This window comes from Arvicola amphibius, chromosome 3 (genome assembly GCF_903992535.2).
Source record: "Arvicola amphibius chromosome 3, mArvAmp1.2, whole genome shotgun sequence".
Taxonomy (NCBI): Eukaryota; Metazoa; Chordata; class Mammalia; order Rodentia; family Cricetidae; genus Arvicola; species Arvicola amphibius.
In genome coordinates, this window is record NC_052049.1 from 48,164,339 (window position 1) to 48,191,264 (window position 26,926).

The window sequence follows — 26,926 nt, forward strand, 5'->3', positions numbered from 1 at the left end:
TGGAGTTAAACTTAAATGGAGGAATGAATGTGGACACTGGTTTATATAATTGCCAGGCCACTTGGTCGTCATGGCTTCAGTTAAGAGCATTTATATTTGCAGAGGATTTGCTGGGCCAGGCACTTAGTGAGTGTGGGTGCCTGAACCCAGCACTTTGTTGTAGTGGTCAATTAATAACTTCCTGTCTCTTAGAGCAAAACAAACAAACAGAACAAAAAAACAAACAAAAAAACCCATTTTTTTTTTCTCTTGTGCCTATTGAATTCTGAAAGGAGACAGTAAGAAACACACTATTATCTGAAGTCCTCAAATGCACCAGCTCAGGCCCTTTTTTTATCAAGTCCAGTGGGTTAAGAAAAGTAAGGTTTTATATTTTCATTAGTTCTTTGAGAGTTTTGTATGTATTTAGATCATATTTACCCCTCATAACTCTCCCAGATCTGCCCCTTTCCCCTGCCAATTAACACTGTGTCCTCTGTTTTGTTTTCTTAAACCCACTTTCCCCAATTTATGCTGCCCATATATTCTTTGATGTGTAGCGTACCACTAGGTATGACCGACCAAGGGCCACACCCTTAAAGAGAACTGGCAACCCCTTTTCTAGCAGCTATCAATTGCAATAGCTTCTTAGCTAGCAGTAGGACTTCACACCTAACCTCCTTTCTATGCTGGCATTTTGTCTGGTTTAGGCTAAAGTAAAAGTTTCTAAAGCATGGTCAAATGATGGATACAGCGTTCTCCTGTGATAGCCTAGAGTTTATTAACGAACATCTTTACATGGCAACACACCCAGAGGCAGTAATCAGATGACTTCATAACTACTGTGACGTAAGCGCCCATCACTCAGATAGTGCCCAGTTTTGGAACCTGAGCAGGGCTCTGGGGCAAGGACTTACAGGAAGAAGTTTCTAGAGCAGAAGTCAGGGGGTGGCAGAGGGTACTTAGGGGACTCAGAACAGAGGCTGTCCACCTTCTGAACTGCAAGTTTATCAGTATTTTAATCAGAACTGTGACCTAGGTAAAGTCAGTGATTCTACAGTAACTAATAATAGATGGAGGGATGGGTCAGTGATGATGCCCCTTAACCCTTTTCTTCCTTTCTTTCTTTTTTTGACAAACCCAGATTGGGGAGCTCCTGAGCACCACCCACCCAGCCAACAAAGCCAGCCTCACCCTCTTCTGCCCCGAGGAGGGAGACTGGAAGAACTCCAACCTCGACAGACACAACCTCCAAGACTTCATTAACATTAAGCTCAACTCAGCTTCTATCTTGCCAGAGATGGAGGGGCTTTCTGAATTTACCGAGTATCTCTCTGAGTCTGTGGAAGTCCCTTCTCCCTTCGACATCCTGGAGCCGCCGACCTCGGGCGGGTTCCTCAAGCTCTCCAAACCCTGCTGTTACATTTTCCCAGGGGGCCGGGGCGATTCGGCCCTGTTTGCAGTGAACGGATTCAATATGCTCATTAACGGAGGATCGGAAAGAAAATCTTGCTTCTGGAAGCTCATTCGGCACTTGGATCGTGTGGACTCCATCCTGCTCACCCACATTGGGGATGACAATTTGCCTGGCATCAACAGCATGCTGCAGCGGAAGATTGCAGAGCTGGAAGAGGAACGGTCGCAGGGTTCCACCAGCAACAGTGACTGGATGAAAAACCTCATCTCCCCTGACTTGGGGGTTGTGTTTCTCAACGTACCTGAAAATCTGAAAAACCCAGAGCCCAACATCAAGATGAAGAGGAGCATAGAAGAAGCTTGCTTCACCCTCCAGTATCTCAACAAACTGTCCATGAAACCAGAGCCTCTATTTAGAAGCATAGGCAATACCATTGAGCCTGTTATCCTGTTCCAGAAAATGGGAGTGGGCAAACTTGAGATGTACGTGCTTAATCCCGTCAAGAGTAGCAAGGAAATGCAATATTTTATGCAACAGTGGACAGGCACCAACAAAGACAAGGCTGAACTAATCCTGCCCAATGGTCAAGAAGTAGATATCCCGATTTCCTACTTAACTTCAGTCTCATCTTTGATTGTGTGGCATCCTGCCAACCCCGCTGAGAAAATCATCCGAGTTCTGTTTCCTGGAAACAGCACCCAATACAACATCCTGGAAGGACTGGAAAAACTCAAACACCTAGACTTCCTAAAGCAGCCACTGGCTACCCAAAAAGATCTCACTGGCCAGGTGCCCACCCCCACAGTAAAACAAGTCAAACTGAAACAGAGGGCTGACAGCCGAGAAAACCTGAAGCCGGCTACAAAACCAGTTCCCAGTAAATCGGTGAGGAAGGAGTCCAAAGAAGAAGCTCCTGAAGTCGCAAAAGCTAGCCAAGTGGAAAAAACACCCAAAGTTGAAAGCAAGGAGAAAGTAATAGTGAAAAAAGACAAGCCGGTAAAGCCAGAAGCCAAACCTTCAGTGACAGAAAAGGAGGTGCCCAGCAAAGAGGAGCAGTCCCCTGTGAAAGCCGAGGTGGCAGAGAAGCAAGCCACTGAGAGCAAACCTAAAGTCACCAAAGAGAAAGTGGTCAAAAAAGAAATAAAGGCAAAACCTGAAGAAAAGAAAGAGGAGAAGGAGAAGCCCAAGAAAGAAGTGGCTAAAAAGGAAGACAAGACGCCGATCAAGAAAGACGAGAAACCGAAAAAGGAAGAGGTGAAAAAGGAGGTTAAAAAAGAGATCAAAAAAGAAGAGAAAAAAGAGCTGAAGAAAGAGGTTAAGAAGGAGACACCCCTGAAGGAAGCCAAGAAGGAAGTGAAGAAAGAGGAAAAGAAAGAAGTTAAAAAGGAAGAGAAGGAACCCAAAAAGGAAATCAAGAAGATTTCCAAAGACATAAAGAAATCCACTCCTGTGTCAGAAACCAAAAAACCAGCTGCATTAAAACCAAAAGTAGCAAAGAAGGAAGAGCCCACAAAGAAGGAGCCTGCTGCCGCTAGCAAGCTCAAGGACAAAGGCAAAGTCAAAGTCGTTAAGAAGGAAGGCAAGACCACAGAGGCGGCTGCCACGGCCGTTGGCACGGCGGCCACCGCGGCTGCTGCAGTAGCAGCGGCCGGAATAGCGGCCAGTGGCCCTGCCAAAGAACTCGAAGCTGAGCGGTCCCTTATGTCCTCCCCCGAGGATCTGACCAAGGACTTTGAGGAGCTAAAGGCTGAGGAGATTGACTTGGCAAAGGAAATCAAGCCTCAGCTTGAGCTCACTGAAGACGAAGAGAAACTGAAGGAGACGGAGCCGGTGGAAGCCTACGTCATCCAGAAAGAGACCGAAGTCATCAAAGGTTCTGCTGAGTCACCTGATGAGGGGATCACTACCACTGAAGGGGAGGGGGAGTGTGAACAAACCCCCGAGGAGCTGGAGCCAGTTGAGAAGCAGGGAGTGGAGGACATTGAGAAATTTGAAGACGAAGGCGCTGGTTTTGAAGAATCCTCAGAGACCGGAGACTATGAAGAGAAGGCAGAGACTGAGGAGGCTGAGGAGCCAGAAGAGGATGGGGACGACAATGTGAGTGGGAGTGCCTCAAAGCACAGCCCCACAGAAGACGACGAAAGCGCCAAAGCTGAGGCAGACGTGCACATCAAGGAGAAGAGGGAGTCGGTGACCAGCGGTGATGACCGCGCAGAGGAAGACATGGACGAGGTGCTTGAGAAAGGAGAAGCCGAGCAGTCTGAGGAGGAGGGTGAAGAGGAGGACAAAGCAGAGGATGCCAGAGAGGAAGATTATGAGCCTGAAAAAATGGAGGCTGAAGATTATGTGATGGCCGTGGTTGACAAGGCTGCAGAGGCCGGTGTTGCTGAGGAACAGTATGGATTCCTGAGCACGCCAACCAAGCAACCCGGAGCCCAGTCTCCTAGCCGAGAACCCGCCTCTTCAATTCATGACGAGACGCTACCTGGAGGCTCCGAGAGTGAGGCCACCGCTTCTGATGAGGAGAATAGGGAAGACCAGCCTGAGGAATTCACTGCTACCTCTGGGTATACTCAGTCCACCATTGAGATATCTAGTGAGCCTACTCCAATGGATGAGATGTCTACTCCTCGCGACGTGATGAGCGACGAGACCAACAACGAGGAGACGGAGTCCCCATCTCAGGAGTTCGTAAACATTACCAAATATGAGTCTTCGCTGTATTCTCAGGAATACTCCAAACCCGTTGTTGCATCATTCAATGGACTGTCAGAAGGGTCAAAAACAGATGCCACTGATGGCAAGGATTACAATGCTTCCGCCTCCACCATATCTCCACCTTCCTCCATGGAAGAAGACAAATTCAGCAAGTCCGCTCTACGTGACGCTTACTGCTCAGAAGAGAAAGACGTGAAAGCCAGTGCCATGCTGGACATCAAAGATGTTTCCGATGAGAGACTTAGCCCAACCAGGAGTCCATCCCTGAGTCCTTCTCCGCCGTCACCCATAGAGAAGACTCCTCTGGGTGAACGTAGCGTGAATTTCTCTCTGACACCCAATGAGATTAAAGTCTCTGCAGAAGCTGAAGTGACGTCAGTGTCTCCTGGAGTGACCCAAGCAGTAGTCGAAGAACACTGTGCCAGCCCTGAGGAGAAGACCCTGGAAGTAGCCTCACCGTCTCAGTCTGTGACTGGCAGTGCGGGCCACACGCCTTACTACCAATCTCCCACCGATGAGAAGGCCAGTCACCTACCTCCCGAAGCCACTGAGAAGCCACAGGCCGTTCCAGTGAGTTTTGAATTCAGCGAGGCCAAAGATGAGAATGAGAGAGCTTCCATAAGCCCCATGGACGAGCCTGTGCCTGACTCAGCGTCTCCTGTTGAGAAAGTTCTGTCTCCTCTACGTAGCCCTCCTCTTATTGGATCTGAGTCTGCATATGAAGACTTTCTCAGTGTTGATGGCAAGGCTCCTGGCAGAGGTACCGGAAGCCCCTTTGAAGGAGAGAATGGAAAGCAAGACTTCCCAGACAAAGAAAGCCCAGTGTCTGACGTGACTTCCACTGGCCTTTACCAAGACAAACAGGAAGAGAAAACCACAGGCTTCATACCGATAAAGGAAGACTTCGGTCCAGAAAAGAAAGCCAGTGATGCTGAAATCATGGGTTCTCAATCAGCTCTGGCTTTGGATGAAAGGAAATTGGGAGGAGATGTTTCTCCAACACAAATAGATGTCAGTCAGTTTGGTTCTTTCAAAGAAGACACCAAGATGTCCATCTCAGAAGGCACTGTATCAGACAAATCAGCCACTCCCGTGGATGAGGGTGTGGCAGAAGACACTTACTCTCACATGGAGGGTGTGGCCTCGGTCTCTACTGCCTCTGTGGCCACCAGCTCATTCCCAGAGCCAACCACAGATGACGTGTCTCCTTCTCTCCATGCTGAAGTGGGCTCCCCACATTCCACAGAAGTAGACGACTCCCTGTCAGTATCTGTTGTGCAAACACCTACCACTTTCCAGGAAACGGAAATGTCTCCGTCTAAAGAAGAATGCCCAAGACCGATGTCGATCTCTCCTCCAGACTTCTCCCCTAAGACCGCCAAGTCCAGGACACCAGTTCAAGATCACCGATCTGAACAGTCTTCGATGTCTATTGAGTTTGGCCAGGAATCACCAGAGCACTCCCTTGCTATGGACTTTAGTAGGCAGTCTCCAGATCACCCTGCTGTGGGTGCGAGTATGCTTCACATCACTGAAAATGGGCCAACGGAAGTGGACTATAGTCCTTCTGACATCCAGGACTCCAGCTTGTCCCACAAGATCCCACCGACGGAGGAGCCATCCTACACCCAAGATAACGATCTGTCTGAGCTCATCTCTGTGTCACAGGTGGAGGCCTCCCCATCCACCTCGTCTGCTCATACCCCTTCTCAGATAGCCTCTCCTCTTCAGGAAGACACTCTTTCTGATGTTGTCCCTCCCAGAGATATGGCCTTATATGCCTCACTCACCTCCGAGAAAGTGCAAAGTCTAGAAGGCGAGAAGCTCTCTCCCAAGTCCGATATCTCTCCACTCACCCCCCGGGAGTCCTCACCTTTGTATTCACCTGGCTTTTCTGATTCCACTTCTGCCGCTGCAGAGAATGCAGCAGGTCGCCAAACTGCCTCCCCACCCATGGATGCTGCCTCTGCAGAGCCCTATGGCTTCCGTGCCTCAATGCTATTTGATACAATGCAACATCATCTGGCCTTGGATAAAGACTTGACCACATCTAGCGTGGAGAAGGACAGCGGAGGGAAGACACCCGGCGACTTCAGCTATGCCTATCAAAAGCCCGAGGAAACCACCAGATCCCCAGATGAAGAAGATTATGACTATGAATCGTATGAGAAAACCTCCCGGACCCCTGATGTGGGTGGCTACTACTATGAGAAGACAGAGAGAACCGTAAAGTCCCCATGTGACAGTGGATACTCCTATGAGACCACTGAGAAGACCACCAAGCCCTCAGAAGACGGTGGCTATGCCTGTGAAATTACTGAGAAGACCACAAGGACCCCTGAAGAGGGTGGGTATTCGTATGAGATCAGCGAGAAGATAACGCGGACCCCTGAAGTGAGTGGCTACACCTATGAAAAGACGGAGAGATCTAGAAGGCTCCTAGATGACATTAGTAATGGCTATGACGACTCTGAGGACGGCGGCCACACACTCGGAGACTGTAGCTACTCCTATGAAACCACTGAGAAAATCAGCAGCTTTCCTGAGTCTGAAAGCTATTCCTATGAGACATCTACGAAAACAACGCGGAGTCCAGATACCTCCACATACTGTTACGAGACCATGGAGAAAATCACCAAGACCCCACAGGCATCCTCATGCTCCTATGAGACTTCAGACCGATACTACTCCACAGAAAAGAAGTCCCCCTCAGAGGCGCGCCAGGATGTTGATTTGTGCCTCGTGTCCTCCTGTGAGTACAAGCACCCAAAGACGGAGCTCTCACCTTCCTTCATTAATCCAAATCCTCTCGAGTGGTTTGCCAGCGAAGAGTCCGCCGAAGATCCTGAGAAGCCCCTCACTCAGTCCGGAGGAGCCCCTCCACCGTCAGGAGGAAAGCAACAGAGCCGGCAATGCGATGAAACTCCACCCACCTCCGTCAGTGAGTCAGCCCCATCCCAGACCGACTCTGATGTTCCCCCAGAGACGGAAGAGTGCCCCTCCATCACAGCCGATGCCAACATTGACTCTGAAGATGAGTCAGAAACCATCCCCACCGACAAAACGGTCACATACAAACACATGGACCCACCTCCAGCCCCCATGCAAGACCGAAGCCCTTCTCCTCGCCACCCTGATGTGTCCATGGTGGACCCAGAGGCCTTGGCCATTGAACAGAACTTAGGCAAAGCTCTGAAGAAGGACCTGAAAGAGAAGACGAAAACCAAGAAGCCAGGCACGAAAACCAAGTCTTCTTCTCCCGTGAAGAAGGCTGATGGGAAGTCCAAGCCCTTGGCTGCATCCCCCAAACCAGGAGCTTTGAAGGAATCCTCTGACAAGGTGTCCAGAGTGGCTTCTCCCAAGAAGAAAGAATCCGTGGAAAAGGCTACGAAGACCACCACCACCCCTGAGGTCAAAGCCACTCGCGGGGAAGAGAAAGACAAGGAGACTAAGAACGCTGCAAACGCTTCCGCGTCCAAGTCAGCGAAGACCGCAACAGCAGGTACGTGGGCGTGTCCCTTTACAGACCGCGGCTGCCTTTACTCTTGAAACCTGTCTGCTTCTCTGTTTGGTGTTTTGCTGGGAGGACCAGGGAGCAGGGACTGGTGCTTCACCTTCCCTCTGCCTTCCTCTTCTGCCTAAAGGTACACCTCTTGGCCCGCTGTGGCTCCCAGGCTTAGAGATAGCAGAGCATACAGCCCAGTGCTGCTGGGATCCATCAGGTGGGATTGCTGGGTTGGTATCATTCTGGACACAGCTGCAAGCCTGTTGCAAACCTTCAGAAGTAAGGAAATATGTCTCAGACTGTTCAGGGAGACTTCAGGCACACTGGCCGTAAAATCACACTGAGGTAATAGGCCAGGATCTCCCAAAGACCTATAGCAAACCAGAGGTTCCCCAGCAAACTTGGAATGTCCAGTCTAGATATAATATTTATTTCTTATGAAAAAATTTTAAGTGTAAAACTGTAATTTACAATTTTTTTAAAGCCATCATTTGGGCAATCTGTGCCCACTGAAAACATGTGCTGTGTTTTCTTACCTGCTCATGAACTGTGTAATTCCAGTTGATAGTGTCCAGTACAGACAGATGGACACATTAAAGGCTGTTTCTTCTTCCTACTACGTTCTCACTAACAGTGCCTTTTCAGACTGGAATTCAACTCAACAGGAGCTAAGTAGAGATATCTGAGGACTCCCGATTGCCAGTGATACACAGCCTTCTCCATTTCTTAGTGGTGACTTGAGGCTTCCAAACCTTTGCGCCCTGGCTGGTTTTGATCTTGTGTTCCTTAGGCCTCAACCTGTTCTGAGATCGCAGGAGTGCCCCACCAGAGGTTGTGTGATCAAGCTTTTGACAGAATAACTCCTTGGCAGCACGATTTCTTCCTGTCATTTTAATAATCTATAGTAATACATTTTGTTTGCTTCACCCAATTACCCAGAGATCTTCATTCACAAAGCAATATGCATTTATCCAAATGTGTAAAACAAAAACTTAATTTAAGCATTTCTTTGATGTATGAGGGAAAAATTTAAGAGACCAGCTTCTGGGGCTTTCAGTTTAGGACATATTAGCCTCGCAACTCACATAGAAAACAAATTGAATTTGCTCATGATCAGATTAAACATTAAACCACCAGGTAATAACTCCCTGTTTTAGAAGAGTTGACAACTATCTTACACTTAGAAGAAAGCATGGAATTCATCTAAACAGGATCTAAATACGTGTAAAAGAAAAAAAAAAAAAACAGCTGAAATTTGCCAAAACACTAGCTCATGAAGGTAATGAATTGTTTTGTCTTTTGACGTTTAAAGAGGGAAGGACAGTGCAGTTGAGATGGTTTGTGGGTAAAAGCACTTGCCACACAAGCCTGACGACCCGAGTTCAAACTCTGGGTGCCAGTGGGGAGCATTGTCCCCTGTGACCCCCACGTGTATTCTGACATGCGTGTACCCCGCACTCATTCACACTCAGATTTCTAAAGCAGGCAAAATGAATCCTAAGTTGACTTTGAAAGCAAACCAGGGTGGGCATGTGATAGCTTTGGTTGGGGTATTTGTGTGAAATGCTCACTATGTGATGATAAAGGTTTTCATGGTCAAGGGAAAATTGTAGACATTGCTGGCTGCTGATTGATTATGTAATAGAGGACGACTCTGAGCACGTGGTCCTCCCCCTGCCTCTGCTCAAGTTCTGTGGTTGTAGGTGTGTGTTACCACAGCAGGCTTGTAAGTCAAAATTTCTTAGGGGGTCCTCAGATGGATATGCTGAGGGTTTTCAGTGCAGAGCCTCTCTCTGTTTCTCTCTCTCTCTCTCAGACACACACACACACACACACACACACACACACACCATCTTCCAACCTACTTATAAAAGTCTGGACCATTCTCACCATCTCCCACCCCACCCCCTCACCCCCACAAAGTAAAATGGGATCATTGATGGAATTTACTAGTTGCTTTGACTTTGGGATGGCAGTTTTTAAACTTCCCATGGAGAAAGGAAAGAATCACCATATAGAATCTAGCTGTTTTCAATGGCTTCGCCACCATGTCCTCTAAGCCCCTATCACTTGAATGAGCTGGTAAGAGCAGATCACGGTGTCCAGGCCCTGTAACAGTTATCTTAGACTCTAATGAGGCCTGTGTCACTGGGCATCTGAGATGACTCTGATTATGTGGCAGAGTGCAGCACGGCCAACCCAGGCTGTTCCTTCCTTCCAGTGTCGTGCCCAGACACTTTGGGGGCTCATCCAAACTTTGGCTTTCCCTAGCTCTATCTGATTTAGACTGGAAATTTTGGCTGCCAGATGTTTCCCTAAGCTGACCTGGCCTGGCTGGTTAGCTAAAGCCTAGTCTTTCTGGACCCTCTTTTGCCAATGGCTAGTGTCCAACCCTGTCTAGGGAGAGACATTTCCATTGTCTAAGGACAGTGGGCTAGCTCATCACTTACTAGGTAATCTTGAGTTGCAAAGGATCATATGGGGTTAAGGTCTAAACTACTTCCCGTTAGGGAATCTCATTGAACTGTGGGTAAATTACTTTTAAGAGACCCTAAAAAGAATTATTAAGGTCACTAAACTATGATTTGCTAAATATGAATGGTTCCTTTGGATTTTTAAAATGTTTATTAATTAGGGCTTCTTAAAGTGTTTGCCTTTTGCCCAAGAAATTTTTATATAACCCTGGGTATCCAGGCATACAAATTGGTATGCAAATCAAATATTTACTGATACGAATTCATCTAGCCATCAAACATTCTAGCACAAGCCAACCCAAAGGTAGACTCATTTAATACATGCTGAGGCGATGGTAGGAAACTATGAAAAGTCTGTCTTTCCATAGCTAAACTGTTATATTTCTATACGAGCAGTGTGTTTCAGGCATCATCCATTGACACCACACAGTGCACAGTGGGCAATGCTTTGGTCTAGAGCCAAGGCTGCAGGTGAAGTTGTGTGAAAAAAATTGTTATTGATACATCCATGTCTGGTTGTTCAATCCATGTGGCATCAGAACCCATGGTTTAAGCCACCATCTTATAGAGCTTTTCAAATTAAAACGCACATTCGTAGATCCTTGGGTGGAGCGTGCTACTATCTAACTCCTTCCTTTGAAAAACCCTGAAACTCTTTTTACTTCCTAATGGGTTGTCTGTTAAAGGGAAGCCATCTCATCCTCAATTTTTCTTAGGGAGATGATAAACAACTATGGTACATTTTGTCAAATCCCTATGGGAATACTACCAGCCTTTCCATGTCCCAGAGGACCCAGTTGGGGACAAGTAGATTTATCGGTGTCTTCCCACTGCTATGACCCTTGCTTTGTCTTTGTTACCGAAGGACCAGGAACCACTAAGACTGCCAAGTCATCCACCGTGCCTCCAGGCCTTCCCGTGTATCTGGACCTGTGCTATATCCCCAACCACAGCAACAGTAAGAATGTTGACGTGGAATTTTTCAAGAGAGTGAGGTCATCTTACTACGTGGTGAGTGGGAATGACCCTGCTGCCGAGGAGCCCAGCCGGGCTGTCCTGGATGCCTTATTGGAAGGGAAGGCTCAGTGGGGAAGCAACATGCAGGTAAGAGCACAAAGCCCCCCATCTGAGCTGCGTTTGAACTAAGTCTAGTGGCAAAGAGACGGAAGCGTGTTTGAGTTTGAACAGGCATTGTTGCGATTGTGGGTGCTCGCGTGGTGCCTTTTGAATGTAACACGTGAAATGTACTGCACAGAAAGTCACTTTGACATACAGAAGATGGCCCAAAAGTAGAATTCTTTCTTTGTTTGTTTTTTAGAGACTGGGTTTCTCTTTGTAAGACCTCTAGCTGTCCTGGAACTCACTTTGTAGACTAGGCTGGCCTTGAACTCACAGAGATCTGCCTGCCTCTGCCTCCTGAATGCTGGGATTAAAGGTATGTGCTACCACGCCTGACCCACAGTAAATTTCTTGAGAGGCCCACTGTCAGCAGCAGTGGGGGAGAACCGCCTCACCTAAGACAGAGCTCAGGCCTCTGTAAGGTGACCAGAGAAGAACTGGTGTTCCTCCTCCAGCGCATTGAGTGTTGTATGTGTGAATCGGAGTTGTCCTGTGGCTGTGGAGTTGCTGCTAAGGAATTGCTTCTACTCATTGGTGTTTTACCAGTAGACTAACTGGGAGCAAGGTCATTAGGCTAGGGACATGGGGAGCCAGCCTCCAGGTGGAGTTCCAGAGTGGTGCCATTGTTTATTCAATGCCAGACCCTAAGATCTGGCCATGAAGCACCCACTCTGTGTTTCTATGGGGCTGTGATTACTGGTTATCTGATTTGTGTTTCTTTGCATATAATCACCTAGCAACCTGTATTCACATCTTAAATAAGATTAATTGATAATATTCCCATAGTATTCATATGAGAAGCACCAATCAGCACCTTACTCTTATATCGCATGATCTTTGTTTTCAGGCCAACGGGTGGGCTTCTGAGAGTTGGAGCTGGGATAACTAAAACTTCTTGTGTTAAATATGGAGTATAGTCTATACAACATTCCCCCCATGTTAAGGGAAATATGAGAAGCTGTACCTAATCCAAGCACTTCTTAATACTACAGCATTGAAAAATCAGCAGTGACCTTTAATCCCAGCACTCGGGAGGCAGAGGCAGGTGGATCTCTGTGAGTCTGAGACCAGCCTTGTCTACAGAGCGAGTTCCAGGACAGCCGGGGCTACACAGAGAAGCCCTGTCTTAGAAAACAAAAACAAAAAAAGGGAGGGAGGGAGGGAGAAAAGGAAGGAGGGAGGGAGGGAGGGAGGGAAGGAGGAAGGAAGGAAGGAAGGAAGGAAGGAAGGAAGGAAGGAAGGAAGACCAACAGTGAAATTGGGCTGAGTGAACCGAAAGTCTCTAACTGATTGAGATTCTCCTTTCCATCACCTCCCCTCAATGAAGCAAACCTTTTGATTTTTACAGTTGAAGACTTCATTTGTGGGTTTTATTTTGTTTTTTTTAGGAAAACAGCATTTTTCTTTTGTCCCCTTATTCAAGTGACCCAACCACCACCTTGCTCTTGGTTTTACTTCTGGCATCTATGACCTTTAAATGTCTGCTTTTCTCCCCCTCCATAGGTGACACTGATCCCGACACATGACTCAGAGGTGATGAGGGAATGGTACCAGGAGACCCACGAGAAGCAGCAAGACCTCAACATCATGGTTTTAGCAAGCAGCAGTACAGTGGTCATGCAAGATGAGTCCTTCCCTGCATGCAAGATAGAACTGTAGAAACCGCAGCCGGCCACACCACAGGATTTGAACTTTGTTTCCAGAAATTCTTGAATTTGAAACTACCTTTTCTAAAACGTCCACTCATCCAATTAAGTCACTGAACAATTACCTGCCAAATGCTATACTGTGTCACGGTGATGCAAGTCACTAATATTTCTCAATTTTTGCTGATCGCTAAGGGAAGTAACCATATTCCCACAATAGGATTCAAGTTACTGCAAAATTACCTACCCCCGTTCATCTCTGCTGAACATTTGGAAGCCATGCACTCGCGCACCCAACTGACTTCTGCTAGGTATTGGCATTTGTCTTAGAGAGAGAAAGAGAGAGGGAAAGAGCGGTAGAGGGAGGGGAGGGAGAGAGGGGGGAGCGAGGGACATAGAGAATGCAGGAGAGAGAGAATGAGAGAGAAAGAATGAGAAAGAAAAAGGATGCAAGAGAAGGAGATGTAACGGTGGAGAGTTCTGATGTGATGCCCAGGGAGAAAGAGTGGGCAGGATGGGGTATTGAGAAGACACCAGCAACTAGGTCTGCATTTTCTCTGACAGCAGCTATTGTGTGGTCTACACTGGTGAAGTTTTCATTTTCATCAGAGTCATCAGAAAGAGTCTTAATCTCCTAGAGCACGTTTCTAAAGAACAAAAAGAACGGAGCCTATTATGAGGGCATGAGATTTTTCACGCCTTAATTAAATGCCTTTACTATAAAGGCTGCCCACGGCATAATGTAGCAAATGTAGCCTGGACGTGCGAGTGGCTTGATCCCCATTCAGAACTCTCAGACTTTTCCAACACTATAAGTAGGTTGATCTAAGGCATGCTCCCAGCTTTTGTCCACCCACTTAGTCCACACCAAGTCAACCTGCATGCGGCAACACCCAAGTCCACCCCAGTTATTAACTGAAGCAAATACCAAAGCAGTTGGGAGTACATACGGGAGACATTTTGCCTTAGGAAGTGACTTGAATGTACAAAGACTCTTGATGCACTTATTTTTTAATGTGAGACAGCAAGTTTTTAAAACACCCATGTAGGATTGTAGATACTCTGGGTAAAGGAGCGTGTGGGGAGGGAAGGTACTAGAAGCTCATCTGATTGGTCCAACAGTTTAGTGCTGAGTCATGCTTGTTGAAAGCCACCAGTTCTGATGCACCCGGTGGTCCCCCAGCCAAGCGCCTGGCATTTTCCCATCTTCTTTAACTGCTTCAAGTTCAAGGTCGAAATGGCTTCTGTGATCAAAGCTGGGAGCACAGTGAATCTTATGGTGGAAGAGGTTCCCAGCAAGTGTACAGTATTTGCCTCTCTTTGTCTTGCATTGGCCATTTTAATTTGCCATTAATTTCAACACAATTATGGAAACACATGTACAGAAGATTTTTTTTTTAAGATACCTGAGATGTTTTCATAAATGAACTTTTTAATGTTTTCATTTACAGGAAAATGCAAAGAAAAAATTTCAAGAGATGGTCTTTTTTATTTTAAATGTTTTATAAGACAAAAATGGAAGGTTTTTTTTTTGAGGTTCTGGCAAGATTTGAAGTCTGATATTGAAGTCATAATATTTATTAAAAACCTCTAACTACCAGAAATGGTGATACCTCCCACCCTTTGACTCTCATATCATGAAAGTCTGAGAATGTTCTGTTTGAGAGTGGGTGGATGGCAGGGTAGGCTATTGGTTAGGGCCTTAAGTGCATCACCCAGTGCTGTCCCACCTACTCCTTTCAAGATTGTCCACTATGAGGTTAAAAGAGCCAAGTTCAGAAGAACCCCAGCACCGCTTCGCTTGGGGCTTTCTTTTCTGGAAAACATTCAATGAAAGAAACGATAGATTGAAAAAGAATGAATAATTCTCAAGTCCTAAGTGCACCATGTAGAGTTCAGACATGATGTCCGTCATTGTCATCACTGAGGCGCAAACCTGTGAAGCCAGATCCTGATTCGAACTGCTGCGGTCTCAAGTGGCAGATCCCCGTGCCAGGGTTCAGAGGTGGCACGCTTCTCGGTGGCAGCTGCGCTGTGCTCTGTCACACTTCATTTCCTGCAGACTCTCAAGATCTACGGAGTAGTGAACAATGACCTCATTTTATTTTCTATGTTAGTTATTTATTTCAGAATTTACATTTTAGTTTATTTTCGTCTGTGAATTATGTTTCGCACTGCTATGACTCCAAGGGTTTAAACAATGCTTCTCCGGGGTCCCCTCACTGAGGACCCATGCAGTCTACTTAATGCTGTGAATCACATTTTCCAAATGTTTAATTTTTTAAAGAAAATTAATATTCTATTTTTGTTAGGTGTCTCTAGGAATGCAGTTTTTATTTATTTCTTTCGAACCCATAAAAGTAACACATTAAAGGTACAGAACTGTCATATACGATGGAAAAGTCATTGTGATGAAAACAGACTTCATTGACTATAAACTCATTTGCTTCACACTTCATGAAACAAGCTGAATTCATGCAAATTAGATAATTAATGGTAGCTCTTGGGTTGGTCCGCATAACACACGAGAAAAGAAGCAGTGTCTAGTCTTCTTGCCGAATCCAGACCTCTGATTGACTTTTCTTTCATTGAGATGGAGTTACTTTCCTGTTTCCCACATTAAACTTATTTAGCCTACATATTATTTTGTTTTAAAAATATAAATATCCAAGAAGAGCCATAGCCAGCCTTCAGTTATGACTCTACCCCACACTTGTTATTTCTACAGAATTTAATGGGGACAATACTTTCCAAAACTGTCACCCATCCACTGACTCCGATTTCCTACACAATCGCCCCTGTGCTCAGTGATGACCATGGAGCTGAGGACACCAGGGTGAACTACATTTGCGTTACCGGTGACTCCTGATGTCCCAGGCACCTCTCCTACCTGTGTGGCTAATCTGACTTTACTTGTTCCATACATACACAGTTAGTTTAGAAGTAGCCATCACAGTGGACCATGTACATTTGTGATGAGAGCTAAGAACCGACACAGACTTTTAGAAGATTCGTGCATATGATTCTTAATCCGATTGTATAGATTGAATATTTGAGGGGAAGGGATTTCCACCCTCTTTAAATGACGGGATTCTATTGAGCTAGCACTCCTGACCATGACCTTTTCGGTAGTGTTTGTAAACAAAATTCCACAGCGACTAAATCTTAGAGATAATCCTCCATTTCAATTTTAACCAATTCTTCCTCTTTTTCCAAACCCCAACCCCCATGCATGCTTTCTCAGTCTTGTGGTGGGACTGGATACAGTGACCGACCTCTCACCCCAAACACCATTTTCCATGGAATTCAAAAGAAAAAAAGTTTTTTTCTTAACGTTACATATCTTAGTGAATGGTCTCCCCCCCCTCCCCCCCGTGTCTATGGATGTTTTAAGTGTTTCCAATAGCTTATGAAATTTAGGAGCCTTCTAATACTTATTTTATAAATTTAATTATTTGCTAATGGAAATTTTACCACCTTCCATTTCTGTTACTAATCTCAGCTCCTGGCAGCAGCGCTACAACTCTGGAGTTGCTTTTCTTGCCTCTTCTGTCTCCTGTCACAAGAGGCTCCTGCTCGGCAATGGTACTTGTGAGTTAGGATAAAGACTTCTCTTTCTGTTTTCCTTTTGTACTTCAGATTTAGGAGAAAAGATTCTGTTTCCGTGTGAAAGGAACTGTAAGCTTTTATCATTTAACCGGCTGAACAACACATAAAAAGCAGCCTAGGGATGAGCACCGCTTTGATAGCAATTAGGTTTTCTTCACCTGGTGTGCAAATGATTCACTCCACAAAACAACAACAAAAAAAAACCTGTGACTTTATGAATTCATTTCAAAGGCAGCATCAAAAACTGAAAAGGAAGGAAAACGACAGCAGCTAAGAACTGGCTCCTCCGCGCGCATGCGTGGAGCTCCTGACACTGGAGCCCTACACGGAGCCCTGGGGAAGTGACTGCTCAGCTGCCCTCACCCCAGCGACTTTGGAGTCTTGCTTTCCCGCACCGCAGCGCAGGCAGCGTGCAGTCCTGAGCCCCCGCTGTGGAGAAGCAGCTCGCTCCTCTCTCTTGTTCTGAATGGTGTTTGTGTCGGTCTGAAGCTGTGTATGGTATTATGTCTTCTAATCCTGCATCATTCCATCCTATCCAGTCATATCTAATGTAGAAAATTAGTTTCCAGTGAAAGTAATATGTAGTGCTTTTATGATATTTGTGTGCAATATCCCCTCTTCCACTGAGGATATTTGATGTAAAGGAAAAAAATCAAAAAAACAAACTCTGTTCCACAATAAAATACAAAGTGGCAAAAGTTCATTCGTGTGCTGAGACGTCTTTGGCTTCCGTGTCACCTGGACTATGCCACCGTGATGAGGCATTTCATGCTGGGCTCCCTGCCTATGGCCCATAGTTCCACAGAGGAGGGGCTTTGTGCCCATAGGGAAGAGGCTTCTGAATATGAATTTTGTAATCCAGTGGGCATTTGACAGTGAAGCACAGCCTGGGGAACATGCACCCCAGCAGTGCCCAGCACACTGGAGCACAATACACGGTGGATAACTTCTGAGTGCATGTTAAGGGTTAGTAGTTTGAACTCTAGGGATGAAGAAATAAAAAAAAAAATGCCTTCATACCATTAGTTAATCAAAAATAGTTTCTGTTTTTAAATCATATGTGTACACACATATATGTATGTATGTGTGTATATATTATATATATATATATATATATAAATTTCTCCATAGCCCTTGATCTGGCAATTAAATTTCATAATGGAATTTATTTTCTGATGGGTCACAAGAATAAAATCCCTGTCTTCTGAACATGTCAAGGACAGATCTAGACTCTGTTGTGCATATTCAGTCTCAAGAAGCACACAGACTCAGTAATGATCTTGCTTTAAACAAATATTTAAACATTTTATTCACATGAAAGGGACATTGCCACTATTTTTTGTAAACGAACATTTCTCTCCCACTTGCCTGTTCCCAAATAACCAGAGTCTTGTATGAAATGTAAATGCTTGGCAGATAGCTCAGGCTTATTACTAACTAGCTCTTACATTTAAATTAACCCATTTCTATTAATCTGTGTATTGCCACATGGCTTGTGACTTTACCTGTCCTCTAGCATCTTATTTCTTGGGTGGCTCACTGGCATCTCTCCAGACTCTGCTCTTCTTCATCCAAGTCTTCAGTCCTGCCTAAACTTTATCCTGCCTTGCTATAGGCCAATTAGCTTTATTATTAACCAATGAGAGTACTGTATATTCACAGCAACAGAAGGATTATCCCATAGCGACTATTTTTAAGCTTCCTCATTTTTGTACAGGAAATAGCATCTTCATGGCCATTAGCAAAGGCCAAATCATAGGAAAGAAAAGTTTTTTTTTTTTTTTTGGTAGAAATCATTAGAGTACAAGGCAAGCTTCCAGATGTTACTGTTGGAAAGCCCTCCTCACAGCCCTCCTTTACAAAGTGGGGTTTTACAATATGTATAATTTTCAGCACTGAAAAGTTCATGTTCACCTCCCATTTTCTGGTATTATAATTCACTAAGCTGAAAGAAACTGAGCCCATTTCGCTAGCTCTTCTCCATACCCAGTGAGGCTATTGGGTGTCAACAGAACCACAGCCCCCTGACTCCCATGGTCATGTCACACCATGTCACAGTGTCTTCTTTCAGGGACTCCAGACTTCTGGCCTTTTTATCTGGTATCAAATTCAAACAAGTCACCGTTTGCCCCTTTCCCTGAGGAACAGTGTTTAGAAAGAATAATGATCCACCCTTCAGTATATATTTCATACGCATATTTGGCCAGAAAGGAAACAAGCCACATTGCTCGCCCAGTTAATGTCACCACAGGAAGTCTCTTGGGCGCTCTCCTCATAGGTCTTAGGCCAGGAGTTTTGAACTGTTAGTATTTTAGACTGGGGAGTTCTTGAGGGGTGTGGTAGGGGGGCTCTCCGCTCTCCTGTGCCCTCTGAGATGGTTTTAGCAGTTCTGGCCTTTATTCAGAAGATCACCCCTCTGCTGAAGTGTCCAAATACCAACAAACATTAGTAAAGGTGCCCCAGAAGGAACTATTCCTGTTTGAGAAGCACTGCCTCGAGTTTGTGCCAGGCTCCTGCAGGGAGCCGCCACCGGTGATGGATGGCTCCTGGTTTCATCCAGGGATATTTGCTGGTTGTGGCAGTATGCTAGGAGGCCAACAGTGCCACCAGCCAATGAAAGAATGGGGCTCACACATATGTACTTGACTGCCAAGGACCTTGGTGCAAGCTGCCGAGCTGTGTACCAGAAGACTCTTGGAGGGTCCCCAACACGAGTGAACCTGCCCTGCCCCCACTTAACTGTGCGCTCGCAGTTGGTTTCCCTTCTTTCCCTGTTGAATTTCTCCCTCCTTTCATGTCGTCACTCCAATTGAGACCTTGTCTTCTATCCTGCTGTGCGCGCACCGCGGAGGTGGAGAGCATATTCTTAGACAATGACCTGCTAAGTCTTGACTTGGCTCTCCAGCCCATTGAGGGAGGCCTTGGTGCTGCCCTATTTTTCTGAGACTTTGTTTTCATATCTGCACTAATCACAGCTGCGACAATACTCGTTGTATTCTCATGGACTAAATACTATAATGCAAATAAAGGGTTTACTGTGCCATTTGGTTAGGGATGTTCAATAAATATTAGCTTTTGCTGGGTGTGGTGGTGCAGGCTTCTAGGTAGGTAAGCAAGTAAGTAGGATATAAGTGAGCCAGTAGAAGTAAGCCAATGATAATGCTCTCCCTCCCTATAAAACCTCTGACAAATTTCACTTGGCCTGAATTATTCACAAGTTTCCTTGTGGTTAAGGCCTCAAAGTTCCTTGCTTGAGATTATATATATATATGGCTGTGTGTCAGTTCTCATGGGAAAATACATGTCAGTACTCAGACTTTCAACCTTAGAGGAAATTTTACTCAGTAAATGTAAATGCTTTCCTGGCGGTAATGACTGTTCTCTAGACACAGTAATTTAGAAGGCAAGAACTTCTGTCTTCATGAAGTTTAAAGTTTGGTGACACTCTCAAGATGGGTTTAGAAGTCATTTGGAATTCATAAAATGGATAGAAGGGGTACTGCAAATATGCCAAGAGGAACAGGGGTGGGCTCCTGGGTCAATCTTTCCAATCCGTGGCTGTGGGAAGCCAGGCGAGGAGGAAATCAAAACGAGTATTCACTTCTCTTCACTGGTTCCAAATGGTGTCCACTTCTCCAGGGCACACACCTACAATCTCAGTATTCGGAGGCAGAGGATGGATGATCTTAAGCACGAGGCTAGCCTGGTCTACATAGCAAGACCCTGCCTTAACTACCAAAACAGAACAAAATAGCTGAGAGAGACCGACACAGAGCAAAGCTGAGACTCCTGACTCGCTCTGGTATATCAGGAGCTACATACAGCCTCAGGAAAACAGGCCTGCCAGAGTGATGCATATGTCCCCGATGGAGGACACTACACGTGTCAGGAAGCCAGGAGAGCCAGTAGAGGGTCATATTCCACAGAGGTAGAGGACGCATACCACCCAATGTCATCAGAATATAGCAGGGAGAGGGCCCTTAAGGGGTAGCTCAGAGCTCACAGGATAGTCCAAACCCCAGTTTGTTGGCATTGGTTACGAGAGCCTCAAGCATCTCTAGGCAAGAGAAGCAGGTGGTGATAGTCCTCGTGGGGTACGTCTCTGCCAGGCCCACTTCTGCATCCTTGTTCTTACACAGGCAGGAGGCTTGCTTCCACCTGAACCTCAGACTGCATCCACTCGGCCCGAAGGACACGGGGCTTCTAAAAATGTTCCTTATACCCAGTACTGATTCCTTGTTCCACCTCAGAAGCCATTTATATATACTTATTTTCTGCAGCGATTAAAGATTCCCCAAAGGGCACCACGGCCGTGGTAAAAGACAAAAACATGGCATGATGAGTTATCAGTATGGAAAGCAAAACCAGGATGCTGTCAGGCAGGGCTGGAGGTTTGCCATCAGTAAGAAAAGGAGGTGTAATCTGTTCATTTTCAAGGCCATTGGCGATTTCTCACAGAATCTACAGCCTCAGGCTCACCCAATGAGCAAGGGGGAGAGAGCCCGCTGTGCAACAAGACCTGAGTTACAATCCAAATCAACACAGTCCACACCTATAACCCCAGTGCTGTGTGTCTGTGTAGACATGGATTCTTGGAGTTCATTGGCCAGCAGTCTAGCTGAATCCATACCCAGTGAGGAAGGGCACGGTAGAGAAAGACACCCAACATCAGCTTCTGGTTTCCATACACACATGTGTGCACACCTATGTGAATGGGTACATGTATGACACACACATCCACACTCCCAACCTACAATCTTCCCATGGGGTACTGATGGCCCAGTAAAAGCAGACAAAACAGTGCAAAGGTCGGTACCCACAAAGCCCCAAGGGAAGGACACAAAGCATTTGTATCTCACTGTTGTTTTCTATTTGCCTTTTTAGTAAGGTGAGTAGGTTATGGGCTGGAACTGTTCATTTTCACTCGATTTAAAATGCCTCTCCCCCCTCCCCCCCAGAACATTTACTCTGCGCTGACTGTGTTCATGAGGGCCATCTACAGATGCCAGCTTGTGGCACATGGGGGGGTAATTAAAGCCCAAAGCAGGTTTTTCCCCTCACTGGTGCTGTCTCCTTGCCTGCCCAGCTCTTCTGAAGCTCCCCATCACTTTACCTGTGTCTGACACCTCTCAGCTGTCTTGACTGATGGGGACAGCCAACCTCCTCGGCCCCTGAAATGTTATTATTTTTAAAGATTTAGTTATTTTTAGTTTTAAGTGTATGAGTGTTTTACCTGCATTGTATGTTTGCGTACATGTGTGCCTGACTGCTCAAACAGGCCAAGTGAGGACACCAGATCAAGTGGGTGCTGGGTACTGAACACTGATCCTCTGGGTGCACAGCCAGTGCTCTTGACCACTAAGCCATCTCTCCGGCCCCTGGAACCTACGTTATCTGAAGGTAGATCTGTATCACACTGTCTGTTCCACAGCTTTAGAATGGTGCTGCATAGAATGTATGTGATGAAGAGCACAAGTTCATCAGGTGGTGGCTGGAGAGGCCAAGGGCAGGAGCTCATGAAGAGATAATTAGCTGTAGTTGAAAGCCAACTCGCGCCAATGAACTGATAGGGCTGAAAGCCAAACTCCCCAGGTCTAATCAATAAACCACCAGCTGGTCGGCGTCCATGTTGAGATAAGGAGAGGAATGAGCTTGGTATTAACCCATAGGTTAATATTATATTACTATTAACAGGATAGGATGGAGGGCATTTAACTCAGACTTCTATGACCTAGATGGAAGACATCACTAGAAACGATGCCATGTAGAAAGGAATTCTCAACCGTCCCCAGAGCATCCAAGCATGGATCAACACTACAAATAGGAGGAAGAGGATAGTAAGTTATCACTTGAAAGAGGAGAGATGGTGGAGAGAAATGGTATGATTAGGGTACCATTGAGGGCGAAAGGAGAGAGCAAGGCTATGTGATGTGACCCCATTTTCCTGACAAAGTAGAAAGCATCTCCTCAGTTCTCACACTAAGGGTCTTGGGCTCACCCAGAGTGGCGGGACTACTGAAGTCAAAATGAGTCTGTCGCTAAACAAAACGAGCAACGATTTCAGAGCACAGCCGTAACTGTGCAGAGGAACTTAATTAGCAAATTATCACTATGCACTGACACTGGCTCAGAAGCAGACAGAAAGAAAACCAATTATGACATATCAATTACTCCTACAGCACTCTCACAAAAAGACCAAACATCGAGGGGCTTAAAAACTGACAGAACATTCTGGAGGCTCAAAAATCCAGCCATGGTAGGGCTGAGGGAAACTCCGCCCTTCCTCTTCCATGAGGAAGTTGGTGTGCCTCCGAGGTCATCCATCGCTGGTCCACTTACACCCTACCTGTTTCCATGAGGCCTTCCTTCCACACTGCTTGTCTCTGTATCACACTCCCCTTTAAAGAACACCAGTCTTCAGGGGTTAGTAATCTCATTTTAATCTAATTCCCTCCACAAAAGACCTTATTCCCAACTAAGGCTAGATTCCAAGGTACTGGGGACTGGGGCCTCAACAGGTAATTTTATGGAATACAATTATGGCCGCTTAGGTCCATGGAAGCTAAGTGGGTCCAAATAAACAGAGGGAAAGATGCTCACTCTGGGGTGGGAGGAGGAGGACATCTCAGCTAGTCTGCATATCAGATATTTACAAATTGTGATTCATAACCGTAGCAAAATTAGTTGTGAAGGGATAGCAAAATGATTTTACAGGCGGGGGTCACCACAACATAAGGAATTGCCCGGGTTGGCGAGAGGCAAGTAAGGATCCAGAGCAGACCGTGAGGATCAAGGTTGGTTGAGAGTACAGATCAAAGGGCTGCAGGTGGAGGGACAGAGAAAGCTGGCTCAGCAGGGGCCATGGTATGAGAAAAAGCTGAGACAGGCATCTCGAAACCAAGACCTTGGCTAGCTGGCCCCAGGTTCTCCCAGCCCGAGCTCGGAGGAGAGCCTGTGGTGGGCTACGTTATCAAGAGGTTTGTCCACTGCACAGAAGACACCAGGGGCAGAGGACAACTACAGCTAGAAGCCTCAGTTGTCAAGTCAAACAGGACGACATCTGAGTTTAGGAGACGGATGTGCGAAGGCGAGAGAAGAGTTCCCAGGATGAGGACACAGTCACAGGGGAATCTAAGGAGGGGACTTTGCGGGCTCCAGGATGAGGACACAGTCACAGGGGACTCGAACTGCAATGGGGGGCCAGGGGAAGAAGAATGAACAAGATGCTTCAATAGCAAGTCATTCCTTGGCTGCCACTGGATCTATCCTGAATCTATAAAGGAACGGCCGAGAAAACCCTGCCTTTGATCAACCAGAATCCAGCCCTGACTTCTGGGGATGACCCAAGTCAGTGCTGCTAGCCTGGAGGACCCTGGAGGTCACACATGGGGGACACCGTGTGGGTTGGGGCAGCAGCAGCTGCTTCACCTCCTTCCTTACCGCATGGGGATAATGGTGCTACCGCACCGCAGGTCTCTGAGGACTGTAATGACTTATTATTACACTGTTGTAGTCTGACGGATGAGGGCTAAAATGTGCTGTTCAAGACAGCACAATTAAGGGCCGGATCCCCTCTCTCCTTCCTTTTCACCAAAGATAAATTTTCTGTGTTTGACAGAAGAATACAACCGTGAACACAGACGCACCACTGCACTTAAGGGCAGCATTCCACAGCAGGCAAAGTCCCCTGAGCCTCTCCTAGGAAGGCTCCCGGAAATATTACTGTTCCACCTTCTGACAGTCCGCACTGATTCCATCCCTACACACTCCAAGTCCCATCCTTTACTAGAAAGGTTTGCCCTAAAGTTGTCTGTGTATGCACATGTGCACACACATATACCAAAGGTTCATTTTTTATTTCTGACAATGTGTGGGGAAAAGTTAGTCTAACATGCTGAAGAAGCCAGGCACAAGGACCTCACCCAGGGCCAAGTTTCTTCTCCAAAGTCCCTGCATTCTGTAAGGGTCACCATGGGTTCCTATAATCAGACATCTAGTGAGGCTGTGGTCTGGAGACCAAGCTGGGCTTCTCTCAGAGGAGAAAGAGGAGGGCAGAGTGTGGGGGGGAAGAGGCAGTAGGATGTCTGAGCACCCAGGGCCCAATCACCAGGCTATCTGCACTAGCCAGAGGACAATACGACACAAGGTCTCAGAACAGGCAGCATGTGCCACTCAGACCCCGTGCTGCAGCCTCAGCTGGAGCGTCTTCCATCACCCGCACCAGATACGAGGAACTTTTCACACTGTGCCCAGGACTCCACTGTGAGCCCTGAAAGCCCATTAGAGATTCAGCTGGTGGTTTCAGCCCAGTCACTCGCCACTTTCTTAGTTTCCTGGCCCTTGACATCTGGATGGGCAGACAGTGCCCTGACAGTCAGCAGCACTCTGTGGCTTTCAGGCTGTGCATGGCTTGCTGTGAAAAAGGGGAAGCTGGACAGCAAAGTCTGAGTCCCGTCTGTCAGTGCAGAACGCTGGGGTGGCCCACACAGTCCTGACTCCCACTCTGTCCAAGCAGAAAGCTGGGGTGGCCCACACAGTCCTTGAGCAGGGCCAGTGTGGGGCCCTTTAGGCTGCAGTCTTTGCTGCATTCAGCGACTGGTATTCTTGCTTTGCTCTCTCCCTCTGCTCCTGTTCCCGCTGGATCAACTGCATCCGCTCTAGGTGCCACTCACGCAATTTCTGCTCATAAGTGGCTAGGTCCTCAGCCTCACATGCGGGGAGTTTCTCTCTCATAAGCTGAGTGGTCAGAGTCAAAAGATCTTCTGACTCAATCCTGCCCAACTCCTGCAGTTTAGACTGAGAGGCCTGTAGAAAACAGAAAAAAAGAAAAAGAAAAGATAAGGGAGCAGGTGAGAGAAAAAGAGGAAATGAGAAGCAATTAAGTCCTCTGCTAAGCAGCCACACAATCTGCTGTAGGAAAGCTGCTTTGCAGGAAGCTCCCAGGCCTCTCCTCCAGGTGCAGCAGGTTTTTCCAGCTCAGCAGTTACACAAAGCCAGGGCAGCAGCACGTGCAATCACGATTACACCACCTTCTCACAAAGCACAACTCCACTGCCCCTACTCCCTGAGCGCACAGCAGAGGTGCAATCCACAGGTCCACTGGGGCCTGCCCCTAACCAAGCAGGGAGCTCCAGGTAACAGGATTCTTGGATGCTAACAAGATGGCAGAGACTTCTGAAGCCACAGCCGGCTCATCCCTGTCTTTTTGTTTACGTGACTTCAGTCCCTACTTTCAACAGATGGGATTCATTTCAGCGATTTCTCACGAGTGCGTGCGCAGGGCAGGCCTCCACCTGCTGGGCTTCCCTGCAGATGGCCCTTACCTCCCGCCTGCTTACAGCTCCATCTGAGATGGCAGCCCGGTTGGGTCAGCGCAGTGTTCCCGCTGAAGTACTAAAAAGCATTAATCTACTTAAGTGCTTCAAGATGTACATCAGCAAAGAGTGCCTTGTAGGGCCCCAGCTGCAGTTTAGAGGCAGATGTCCATGTTCTCAACCTGAGGTGATGTAGTGCACAGGATAAGGCCTGGCCACCAAGAATGGTGGGAGGAGGGACGGCCCATGAGCTCCAAGGGGCAAGCAGGTCTAATTACAGAGAAGTAAGTCCCAAGTAATGAACATCAGGTAACAGGAAGGAAGGAAATGTAAACCGAATGTGATTTCTCTCTGACATTATTTCCCAGGAGTCTGAAGCCAAAGAGATGGCCAGGGACACAGAACAGAATCTCAACCGTGAGGAGCAGAGTCTTGTCCAAAGTCAACTTCAGCTGCAGACAGGTTCCGTGTTGTCTCCCCAGGAGTCCTGTGAGGACAAAGGGAGGGCAGTGGGGCTAACATGGCTGAGGTCACAGCTAGCAGGCCACAAACACTCACTTCTGCTCTTTCTGAATGGTCACGAGGCGTCCTGTGGAGGTACGAGGGCTGAGAAGTTAACAAAGGCACAGCTCTCCATCCTTTGATGGAACCGTTAACGAGAACATGGTGAATGAGAACCGTAGGGTGAAGGAGACTTTTTTCTTTAAGCTTTGTACATTGGCAGGCAAAGTTAAGAGGGAAGGGCTGTGTATAAATTCTCTCTTTGCTTTGTTCTCAGGGTATGATGGGAACACTATTTTTTTTTAATTCCCACTTTCAGGTTACAGAGGAGAGAAGCTGGGCAATGACTTCCTTAAAAAAGTACCGGGAGAAACAACTGCCTACTGTGAAATGGGATCCTGCTATGATAAGAGGAAAGGCTACCCACGGCTGCTTCAGAAGACACAGACTCAAGTGTCAGAGTTCAGCAACATTTCTCCCTACCCAGCGTGAAAAGGTACAGCTGGCCAACTGGCACGGATGGAAAATTTTTCTGCTTATGTCATGATTTTATAATTATAATTTCTTTGGGGGGTGGGGCATGGGTTTTCTTCCCTGACACTGACGGTGAGCATTTCAGGACACAGAGTTCAAGGCCAGCTTGA

General features: G+C 46.7%; 2 protein-coding genes across 2 annotated transcripts in view; one reads left to right on the plus strand and one right to left on the minus strand.

Moving 5' to 3' along the window:
- Positions 1-17,065, plus strand: part of Map1b (microtubule associated protein 1B) — a 92,738-nt gene extending 75,673 nt beyond the window's left edge. Inside the window, exons 5-7 of the mRNA XM_038322857.1 lie at positions 1,124-7,616; positions 10,959-11,197; positions 12,716-17,065. Of these exons, the coding sequence (XP_038178785.1) occupies positions 1,124-7,616; positions 10,959-11,197; positions 12,716-12,871 (6,888 nt within the window). The 3' untranslated portion in view covers positions 12,872-17,065. The remainder of the gene's footprint in view (positions 1-1,123; positions 7,617-10,958; positions 11,198-12,715) is intronic.
- A 682-nt stretch (positions 17,066-17,747) lies between these two features.
- Positions 17,748-26,926, minus strand: part of Mrps27 (mitochondrial ribosomal protein S27) — an 83,219-nt gene continuing 74,040 nt past the window's right edge. Inside the window, exon 11 of the mRNA XM_038322975.1 lies at positions 17,748-25,272. Coding sequence (XP_038178903.1) covers positions 25,033-25,272 — 240 coding nt within the window. The 3' untranslated portion in view covers positions 17,748-25,032. The remainder of the gene's footprint in view (positions 25,273-26,926) is intronic.